Source organism: Taudactylus pleione, unplaced genomic scaffold (assembly GCF_031769625.1).
Source record: "Taudactylus pleione unplaced genomic scaffold, aTauple2 ptg000093l, whole genome shotgun sequence".
NCBI lineage: Eukaryota > Metazoa > Chordata > Amphibia > Anura > Myobatrachidae > Taudactylus > Taudactylus pleione.
This window is the reverse complement of record NW_028284495.1, coordinates 5,794,299-5,806,458: the sequence shown is the minus strand read 5'-3', so window position 1 is coordinate 5,806,458 and position 12,160 is coordinate 5,794,299. Positions and strand designations below refer to the sequence as shown.

At 38.6% G+C, this 12,160-nt stretch overlaps 1 protein-coding gene across 1 annotated transcript in view; it reads right to left on the bottom strand.

Annotated features, from left to right (window-relative positions):
* Positions 1-264: 264 nt before the first annotated feature.
* RB1CC1 (RB1 inducible coiled-coil 1) overlaps positions 265-12,160 on the bottom strand; it is a 132,548-nt gene continuing 120,652 nt past the window's right edge. Inside the window, exons 22-23 of the mRNA XM_088469541.1 lie at positions 2,320-2,390; positions 265-1,371 (exon numbers count right to left, since the gene is read on the bottom strand). Of these exons, the coding sequence (XP_088325667.1) occupies positions 1,294-1,371; positions 2,320-2,390 (149 nt within the window). The 3' untranslated portion in view covers positions 265-1,293. The remainder of the gene's footprint in view (positions 1,372-2,319; positions 2,391-12,160) is intronic.

Here is a 12,160-nt window from a genome sequence, read left to right as displayed (position 1 = left end):
GAAAAACAAGATGTAGGTAATTCTTTATCCTTATTGCTAGTTTTTCCTGTGGTCATATGAATAGATCATATAGATACTAGTTTTAAAGGAACGATCATGAAAGTCTTACCAACTGGTGTTGGAATCCATTTTTTAAAAAAATTCACTCTTAAAAGTGTTTAAGAATATATCAGAATCCATTACATATAATACTTCAGCTATATCTATGTTTTACTTTTGTATGGCCCTCACGCAACATGTTTTATCCATAATATTTACAACACATCCCATAAAACACTCCTTTTATTAATTTTATAACAAAAAATAATTTGTAACATAAACTTGCAAGTAGCAAAAGAAAAGTCACAATTTCCCCTTTGTTTTATTGGAAAACAACATTACTGGAGCATAACATTTCACATAACTTAGATGCATGAATAAAATAATGCACTATAATAACGTGTTTATTATATATACAGTATACATGTTTTTTTTAAAAGACCAATTTTCAAACATTTACAGTTTTAAATCTTTATTGTTTTAAAAGTCTACATGTATTTGCAATACAATAATTTGTTACTTAAATATGGTTAATGTACAATGAAATTATTTTGCCTGAAACTCAACCATAAAATACAATTTTATCAATATGATTTATTTAACATAAAAGATTTCCATATGGCTGGGGTTGCTTCAGCACGGTTTATGTTCTAAATAAATCAGTCAAAAGTGCATTGGAAAGCTGCAGTGACCAGCCAGTATAATTATATATTTTTTTCTGTATTTATTTTTTTCCTATTAATATTTAACAAGCCATATTTAAGTAAATATACAAAGTCCAATAGATATCATATTTTTTTTCAAACTCATATTAAAGAAAATGGTGATTATCTGCATGCCATACACACTCACTTTCGCTCCGAATCTATACAGATTATAAAGGACGATTTGAAGAGTGCCAGTACTTTAGATAAATGTGATTCACAAAGAGACAAATGCTGGTAACTAACATTAAACACCTAAGTACAAGCTAATTTATATTTAACAGGCAGAAAGTATGGTTAAACATAAAAAAACAACAAAAAAAAAACATGATGCATAGAATATACACTTTGAAAGAATGAACTTGTCTTGGTCCACATTTCTAAGTAGTTTATTAAAAAAATACTGGGGCAGATATACAGAATCATCTGATTTTTAATTCTAGAACATAACCCTTAAAAAATTTAATTATATAACCAATTGTTTGGATTATGAATGGTATGGTAAGAACAAGTCGATGCATAACGTGCGACAGTAGGGTTAGTGGGAAGTTTAGACCTTCTTGTTCCATGGCACTGCTTTCACGCGATAAAATTTTGTACCCAGTGGAACCTTAAACCGATTTTGAGCCTAAACAGAAATGTAAGAAACATTTAACAGTAATTTCCAATTTTAACTTGCATTAAAAAGACATTTATTTTACAAAACTTTGAAAAGGAAACCACTCTGACAGTTTATAAAATATATAGACATACAGTATGTGATTTAAATTGGAATTTAATAAAAAATATGATTGTTCAAAACCATTGCATAAACTAATGTCCTTTACTGGGAACTATATGACATGAACAGTGTTGTGTACAAGAATATAGCAAGGACAGAAAAAGGGGTATGTAGTGGTTTTATACTTAATTTTTATAACTGATACTTAAAGTCATCATTGATACACTGTACTAAATTATATATTGTCTGGGGTATAGCTCTCAATTATTAATATTACATGAAAATAGTAACTATAAGATAAGTGCCTTAAACAGTAACATATTAGAATTACATTATAGTAATGCTATTCATTTACAGAAACACCGAACACTGGAACACAGTTTACAAAATGATCCTACTCTCAAAGTGGAGCTTCTGAAAACATGTGGCTTGTGGACACACAGGGCCCAAACAAATAAGGTAACAAGAGGTCTATATGGCAATTTAAATAGCACATCGTCAGTCTACTATAACAAGACAGAGAGGAAAGCACCATGTTTTGTAATAGTAAAAACACAATTATACCTTTCATTAGGTGTGTATAATATTATTGTAAAAATAAATTGTAAAAATGTAGACTATATTGTATTAACCAATCAGCTTCTGTTATTTTACAGGCTGCATTTGAAAAATGACAGTTTGGAGCTGATTGGTTGGTACTTCATCTCTCTCCAAGCTTTTATAAATCTCAATCTCCAATTTGGTTTCTCATTGGTATGCTCAGTAAAACTGTATTTGTCACGTCACAATCTATAAAGTTACCTGCATGGACCAAGCAGAATATAAATTACAATTTAAGGTGTATATTTTGTTTACCTTTTTAGCTTGGCAATATTCTTTTTCCATCACTTTTCCTAGAACCCAGGGTCTTCTAGATGAACCAGAAGCTATAGAAACAATTGGAAAATTAAGCAAAAAGTGGTTAGCATTAACTGTTTTATTTTGATCAGTCTCTACATCAAGTTTTGTCGTCTCACAAACATTGTGCTTTCTCAAATACCTTAAAAGCTTTCAGTATTCAACAAATCTACAGTATTTTACCACCTTAACGGAACTAACAGTCCACTAACATCTATTACCTACACTACTGTTCAAAAGTTTGGGGTACGGTGTATACTACTCCCTTCTGATAACAGCACAAACAGGCTCTAACCAGAGTAGAAAGAGAAGTGGGAGGCCCCGATGCACAACTGTGCAAGAAGATAAGTACATTAAAGTCTCTAGTTTGAGAAATAGACACCTCACAAGTCCTCAACTGGCAGCTTCATTAAATGGTACCCGCAAAACGCCAGTGTCAACGTCTACAGTGAAGAGGCGACTTCGGGATGCTGGCCTTCTAGGCAGAGTGGCAAAGAAAAAGGAATATCTGAGACTGTCCAATAAAAAGAAAATATTAATATAGGAAAAAGAACACACACATTGGACAGAGGAAGAGTGGAAAAAAGTGTTATGGACAGACGATGTACTAAATGAATGTGCGCTGACAGGACAGATGTAAATTACTGATTTAGCGAGCAGCTCACACAGCAGGTGCTGCTCCTGCTAAACAATGTATACATGGGAAAAGAAGTGGAGCGCTGGTTAAAACAGAAGACCACACAAATACATAAAAAAATGTAATGAAAAAGGGTAAAAAAAACCAGATGATAACATGAGCCATAGTAATATAGATAAACCGATGAACTTCAATTCAAGTAGTTAAGGACCATACATAGATCACTTAAACGAGGTGGTTCACTGAAGTAGTTATGAATAAATATCCACTCCTGAATGGTAAATATTCCTCTAAGTATGAATAGTTCGTGAGGAAAATGTGCATGGATATGCCCTCATAAGGGAAATGATTAGTCACCTGTAAAATGCCGTCCAAATAATGCCCTGTATGATAGAAGAAAGTGGTAGAAAACCGTGATCCGTTCCCAACGGGTACCTGGCGTTGTACACTTGCCGGGCTCATTTCAACAGCATAACATGGGCTAGAGGTGATGGTGAGTCGCGGCTGTATGTGAAAGCCGTTGGGTGAACCTCTGGTGAGCTCCGTGTGGGGCTAAGGGCCTGATTCAGACCCGCTCGCAAGTGCACATCGCTCGCAAGCGGGTCGATGGTCCCCCACTGCACATGCGCCGCCTCTGGTGTGCGCATGCAAGAGACCCGTCTTACGACTGCAGCTCAGTCGCTACGGGTCTCGCTACAAGACGGGGCTGCTGTCGATGGTGAGTGACAGCTCGCCCCATTTTGTATGCGGGGAGGGGGGGTGGCTGCACAAACGCAGGTGTTCCCTTAGGAACGCCTGGCATTTGTGGGCGGCCCTACTGACATCACTAGTGATGTCAGTAGTGGCCTTCCTGCTCTATTAGAGCAGGAAGTCCACTTGGGCTTGCGGGAGCCGAGACCCTACCACAGGGTCTCGTCACAAGCCCCATGGTCGTGATAATCGCGACTGACTCCAGGTCACCCACAGCTTTGCGAGTGGCCTGGAGAAAAAAAAACACGCCCTGATTCAAAGCGGCTCTGAATCAGGCCCTAAGTCCTCTTCGGCAACAATCACCCGGTTATAGTGGGAGGTAGTGGGATGCTGTAATGCAATGGCCGGCTGGCGTGCCTCCTGTTGTATGTGGGAGTGGTAAACAAAGTCAGTGGCTCAAACTAACTGGGCAAATGAGCTCCTTGACGCGGTTCTCCGGGCTTATGGACAGACGAATTGAAGTTTGAGGTGTTTGGATCACACAGAAGCACATTTGTGAGACGCAGAACAAGTGAAAAGATGCTGGAAGAGTGCCTGACGCCATCTGTCAAGCATGGTGGAGGTAATGTGATGGTCTGGGGCTGCTTTGGTGCTGGTAAAGTGGGAGATTTGTTCAAGGTAAAAGGGATTTTGAATAAGGAAGGCTATCACTCCATTTTGCAATGCCATGCCATACCCTGTGGACAGCGCTTGATTGGAGCCAATTTCCACCTCCAACAGGACAATGATCCAAAGCACACCTCCAAATTATGCAAGAACTATTTAGAAAAGAAGCAGGCAGCTGGTATTATGTCTGTAATGGAGTGGCCAGCACAGTCACCAGATCCCAACCACATTGAGCTGTTGTGGGAGCAGCTTGACCATATGGTACGCAAGAAATGCCCATCAAGCCAAACCAACTTGTGGGAGGTGCTTCAGGAAGTGTGGGGTGAAATTTCTTCAGATTACCTCAACAAATTAACAGCTAGAATGCCAAAGGGCTGCAATGCTGTAATTGCTGCAAAAGGAGCATTATTTGACGAAAGCAAAGTTTGAGGGAAAATTATTATTTCAAATAAAAATCATTATTTCTAACCTTGCCAATGTCTTGACTATATGTTCTATTAATTTTGCAACTCATTTGATAAATAAAAGTCAGTTCTCATGTAAAACACAAAATTGTCTGGGTGACCCCAAACTTTTGAACGGTGGTGTACATAAAAATGACCTTTTAGAAAATCCACAAATAAATAAATATAAATGTTTGCATACATGGACTGAAATGCAGATGTTAATGGATAGATTTTTTTTTTTTTACTATCTGGAATCTCTAACTTTCCATCATATTAATGTAAAAGGTTAAGTTAAGACACAACAAAAGTCCAAGAGAGCTCACAGCGTGTAAAAAGCTTTCAAATACAAATCAATCTATATTTGAAGAACCTTCAGGGTTAGTTTGACAATTGCCTGAGATAGCCCCTGCTGCTTTATGTTATTTATTTTACCTCAGTTTAGACATAAACGGTGAAGTTTAATGTCCTACAATAAATACGTGTGTATTTATATTCTAAATATTAGCTTCAAATCAGTTAAAGTGTTTGAGAACTGGCAAACAGGTATGCACAGCTAATACTATGTCCTCAGAATATCAACAAAGCATACATCTTTTCTGCAAGAGTCGTTTTGCTGCCACATCATAGGAGCCACTGTTTGACAGAGCCTGGTGTATTACGTGATTAACATCGCAGTTTGAGCTGAGCGTCTTTGTAATATCATAATGCATGGAAAGAAATCCAACAGTTAAATGCATTGCAGCACAGAAAGGAAAACGGGCAATCAGCTGAAAGACCATAGTGTTGTGACAAATCTATTACACCAGAGGTTCTCAAACTCGGTCCTCAGGACCCCACACAGTTCACATTTTGCAGGTCACCCAGAAGGTGCACAGGTGTATTCATTACTCACTGACACATTTTAAAATATCAACAGGTGGAGCTCATTATTTCACTTGTGATTCTGTGAGGAAACATGGAAAACATGCACTGTTTGGGGTCCTGATGACCGAGTTTGAGAACCTATGTATTAAACCATAAACAAGTATTTCAGAAAATCAATGTTTGTTCTAAAACTATAGAGAAATTGGATAGAAAATAAAAAAAGTTCAAATTGACATATATAGATCTACCAGAACAGAGGTAGGTAACACAGTGCTGCTCCAACAATCCGTCAGCCTGACATCAATGGGGTTGTGAAAATATCTTTGAAACTATTAGAAACCAAGCAATAGGGAGGAAATCACAAATCCTTGAACTGATTAAGATGGGTGCACACTATTGTCATACGATAGATCGTTCTGATGTGGACCGATATATATATATATCATACGGACTGTGCAGTGTGTATGCCCGATCCGTCTTTCGCAATGGTCCTTCATTCCATTGTCCAATCTGCTGTTCTGAACAGCAAATGGGACGATGTAATGATTGATGCCATGCTGCTACACGAGGCATGTAATTATATATAGCGATGTCGTACACTGGATCATGCCGTGTGTACGGCGTGCCAGATGTATCAATATACATTGCGTCGTTTCATCGCTGGGTACACATAGTGGGTATCCAGCATTAGACCATACTTACCGAATTTTTGCTGCACGTTCCCGGGGGAGACCTGGCTGCTGTCTTCTTCAGGGGGTGGAGCCTGACTATAGTTGTCATTAGGCCCGCCCCATTTACAGGAAAGCCCCACGATTTGCAAGTCCGTGAGGAGAGGGCGGGGCTAAATGCTGCAATTCACGTAATTTAGCCCCGCCCCACCCTACGGACCCGCAAATTGTTTGGAAATGGGTGTGGGGGGTCCCCCGAAAAATCGGGAGCCTCCTGTGACTCCTGGGAGAGTAGGCAAGTATGCATCAGACTGTACATAGAGATAGTATGAAATCACGACTAGCATATACATTACTTTGTACTAGACATAAATCAACATCAACAAAATATCGGTCTACCATTAAAAGTTATTCTTCATTTTATTTACTCCATAATCTGACATTTTGGGGATACACGATTCCCTTTGTCATAAAAAAGTCTGGTGCTGATGTTAACAAAAGTTTGGATGAAAGAAACTAAAATGAAGATTGTGGAATTTTGTGGATCTCTATAGATTGATTAGCATCACTTTTTTGCAAGCACCTGATTATATTATACATATGGAGTGCTGACTGAATGAGAATATCACATAAGAACATTTGAGGTTACTGTGTCTTTAATGAGCAGTGTCAATAATATCTGACTAAAGACTTAATAAAATAATCTGATATTTGCACATGGAAATTAAGTTTTGTCATTCACGGAAAAATAAACTAGACGCGGCTATTCAGAAGCATACAGTATGTAACTTATTTATGGAGATTATAATATTTTACTGCTCTTTTCTCTATCAACCTTAACAAATTGCTAGTATGTCTATAGTTATATTGCAGTGGCTCATGCCTCTGGATGCTTGAAACTGTGAGGTTGCCTGACTCATAGTCAGCAGTCTTCAAAGGTCAGGGAGGTTTGCACATTAACAACAGACCACACTATTTGTTTTCTGTGCCAGCATCTTGTCTTGTGAGATGAACCCATTTCAATTTAAAATATTCTGGACAGTTCCAGTTTATAAACAGAAACAGATAAAGAAGTGCAAATTACACCACGAAGAGCCGTGAGCAAGGAAACAAAGCTTTATTTTATTCACTGGTTCTCATTACAGATTACTGGCTTTGTGTCTGTCTGTTTCTAAAAGAAGCGCAAAGTATTAATCACAGACCACCATCTAGCAGTGTCCTCTGCCTAATTCATAAAAGTGTGCACATAAAAACAGAGCACGTGTTGAAGCATATGCAGGTTGCAGCAGGGAAGCGGAGTCAGATTCAATTAGCCGCGGTTCTTACTGTGCAGGTAAATCTCCAGGTTTAACACATTTTCCATGTAGGGCTATCGAGCGCTTACCCATAGATTTGCGTTTAGTGCCTGGAATCTGTGAGCTGCGAGATTCTCTCTGGCGCTTAATGTGCTGGGGTATCTGCACTCAATTTAATAGCTCTGGGCCGAACAATTAATGGCAGGTAAACCTCGCGGCTACTTGAATCTGCCCCAGTGTGTGCAAGGCTGAAATAGTTTACGTGTACCCATTAGTAAATTTGGACACTAAAATGGTCAGGGGATTTAATGATGGAGGAGAGTTTATAATATTTATGTTTGGAACATGCAACTCCATAGTAATAAAAATATTCTTTTTAGATTAAAAAATAAACCAATCTTCTAGTTACATTTGCAGCATCATATTAAAAGTAATACTACTTCAAGTTACAACTATACTGTACGCTTGTATATTATCAGCACTGCTCTGGTTCCAGCCTCTCTCCAGGTGCTGAACCAGGTAAACTCTCAGCTCCTAGCTGCTCTACCAACCACTATTCTAACGCTAGAACTTTCAACATTAAACTACGGTTTTATTTCCGTTTAGTTTACATTTTAATGGAAATGTTACTTGGATATAAATATTTGTTAAATGTCAATTTTTTTTTTTTAATAAAGGATCAGTCAGGTTTTTGCATGAAACAGACACTTTGGTGCTGGCAGGGGAAAAAACTCCTCTCACTATTAATGTATAGTGACACAGTGAAACATACTTAAACATCGTAACATACAATGATAGTTTCTAAGATTACAAATGATCATTCTCTACTCAGTGATAGATTGTAGATAGGTTGCAGCTTACTAGCACAGCCATAGAAGCTGACCTCCGAATCCCTGCTCATACTCCAGTGTGCGAGCACCAATTCCAGCTCCAGTCTTGTAGCTGGCTCCAACTGTACAGATGTGTCCTTACTAAGATTTCCCAAAATCTCTCAAAAGCCCTTTCTGTCTTGCGCCACAGTAATGGACACAGTGGTGGGCCATTTTATAGGCCAGTAGTTCTCAAACTCGGTCCTCAGGACCACACACAGTTCACGTTTTGCAGGTCACCCAACAGGTGCACAGGTGTATTCATTACTCACTGACACATTTGGAAAGATCCACAAGTGGAGCTAATTATTTCACTTGCGATTCTGTGAGGAGAACTGGAAAACATGCACTGTTTGGTGTCCTGAGGACAGAGTTTGAGAACCTGTGTTATAGGCTATTCGTAATGTGCAAAATGATCTGAAAACATGCCTTTTTAGCAAAATGAAACATGCAATAAAATAGCACTTCCAATTGCACAAAATTTGAACAGAATTATGCTGACCATCCACTACTAGATGCGGGGACGACAACGCGATTACGACATCATAATCGTGCCGTCGTCCCCATAGGGATGAAGTGCATGCACTGAACGTTCAGATGTCCAGTGCATGCAGAAAAATCATCCCCCAAATCATGACCGTCATGTTCGGGCGATGATAGATGTTAAAAACGACCAGCGCGCGTGCATCACTGGTCGTTTTTAACATTTTACTGCCCGATTTGTGGGCGATTACCAAGCGATTGAGAGATAACGACAGTCGTTATTGCTCAATTGTTAGGTTAATCGCCTAGTGGATGGGCAGCTGTAGCAAATGAATAACATAATATTAGCAAAAAAGGTGCAAAGAGCATTCAGACAAATCAACATTGCTGTATATCCTAAAACAAGCAATGTGGATAAACATGGAAAAATCATGTCATTCAGTATAATAAAGCGATCTATGACCAGACACGTACAGTATGACAACATGATTTTCCAGTTTTAGGCCCGTATTCAATTAACCGCGAAAAGCTGAGCCGCAATGTGTTCGCCACCTTCGCGTGTTATTAGGCGATATTTTTTCCCTGCGCGCCCCCGCTTATCTCTGTATTCAATTCCAAAAGATGCAAAAAGGCAAACATGCGAATAGTGAAACTCGCGAAAAGTCCCTAAGATTTTGGGGAAATCAGTCTGTAGCCCTGAAAAAGCTGCACTCACATTAGAGATCAATATAGAAGTGTTCTAATAGCCCTAATAAAAGTATTTTGTGTTTTTAAAGTGTCAGAATTGGTTGTTATATGCTTATATGCATAAGTGCAGGAAATTGACAGAAAGCAATATCTTTTAGAAAAGGTAAGTACCGAGGTCAAATTTGGGGTACATGAAAATGGGTACTAGCATATTTTGAAGTCTCTTTAAATATCTTACAAATACACCTGCTATAGCTTTGTGCAATCCCAAAAACACCTGTCCCATCCATATAGTCCCCCAACGTAGCAGGCCCCCCCCCCACTTTGTACCTATTTTCTAACACTTTTTTTTTTTTCTCAAATATGTTTTTAAGTTTTTTGGACTGAGTAGTCATTAGGGGGTGTCCAAAGGGTTCTGGACCAAAACCCCACATTTGCACCCCAAGACAGTGATTTTGCACTTCCAATTCGCCCACCTATACATAGAGAAAACGTTTCTCCTGTTTTTTTTTCCGCTTAGGCGAAAACTATAATTGAATACGGAGATAAGTTGAAAACAGGCGAAAAGTCCAAATCGGTAAAAACTTTTCTCCAAACGGCACTTTTCGCGGCTAATTAGCCTCATTGTCAATCTTCTGTATGTTAATAAGCCGTCACGCTAATAGGATGCTACTTTTTCCCTAATATTATTCTACTTTTTGTGTATCTGAAAGTGCTATGTTACGTACAGTACAATAGTAAAGCTAGTGCGAAACCTTAGCACGATATCTGGCCAAACTGAAGTGAATATGTGTCGCACTGACAACAAAGCTGAGTAAGGACACATCTGTACTTTCGGTGCCCTCGCTATCTCGTCTCCTTTGTCACTAGATGAATCCAGTATATGTTACAGCTTGGAACTGTTATGAAGCAAACATTTTAAATATTCTATACAATTTTGGCTACTGCTTGGTAAAGTACAATACAGTATGAAAACCAAGGATGCATAACTTTTTTTTTCTTCAGTCTGAGTGCCGCATTGGGAGTTACACATTTCCCCTCTCTATTCTGTAATAACACATTCGTGCAAAAACCACTAAACAAATCCAACCCCCGCAAACACTTCTGTAGTAACACATCATCCCCTCCTTTCCTTTTGATACGCTGTCAATTGACCTAACTGATGTGTAGTTGGGTCTCATTACGGAGGTTGGCACTGGGAGAAACCCCACCCCACCAGCCATGGTAAGACCCAGGACAGAGAAGAGATATAGGGAGATCTGAGACATACATACTACAGTAATATTATTATTCTGCCATACTAGGGTTTTCCTGTATCTGGTCTGCTTGCTGTGGACAGTGATTTGTATTCTGCACTAATGTCGATGATTTTCAATGTTTTCTCATTGATACTAACTCTGATTTAGAAAGAGTCAGTAGATACTTTTCAAGAAGGTTACTGCTACTTATAGTCTGTTTTTGTACCCAAGCTTATTTTGCTACACCTCACTGTGATAGACTTGTCATGTGCAGGAAAAGGTTTAATGGCTACATCTATGCAGTGACAATATTTTCTATGCACATAAGTCCATTTGTGTACATACATTTTAAATATACTTTATTTTAACAAAGGTAAATTTCCTTTAAAGTATGAATATTTGAATATATGACCTGCAAGAAACTTGAAACATTTTGACAAAGTCATAATCAATAATTATAGAGCCATGTGGCCTTGCAAAAAAATAATATAAGATACATTGGGGCAAATGTAATAGCCTGCGGACTGCAGGCATTGTCGAGTTCCCTGCGAGACTGCCTGATGCTTTGAAGTAGCAGTCATTTAAATGCCTTTTAACTGACGACTACTTTATAAAATCAGGCAGTCTCGCACTGAACTCGCTGATACCTGCAGTCTATTACAATTACCCCATTGAGCGAAAGTAAACCTTGTTCTTTGGCAAAACACACCTAAAATGTGTAGTATACAGGAGCACGTGTTTAAAGGGATTGGAAACACGAAGCACAGCTGGGAGAGATTTACAAGGATGTTCTAAAGTTTATAGCATGTTTATGGTAAAAAAAAAATATATATGCATGTATGAACATGCAGTTCATCCCTCTTAGTGGTGGTGGTTTAGTCTTGAGAAAGGCCAGTATATGGCTGAAACGTCGACTTGACTTTTATGATGTGACTTTGAATATAAGATCTTTGCTTGGAAAGTCCCTGGTGAGTGCACCTCTTATTTCTTGATATATATATATATATATATATCTTACATGCGGATGGCACTCCTGGTACGGACAGAGATCAGAGACTCCAAGGCAGCGATATAGTACAGTCAACGTTTCAAAGCTTTAATCTAGCTTTTTCATCAGGACTACAGAAAAAAACAACAACATCTTATCTTATATCTACACCATAACAATGGTGATGATGTGTATGTACAGCGCCACCTGGTGGGGGACTGATTCCGCTTTGAGCTCAGCGTGCTGCCGCTGTGTGGTGATGTAGATA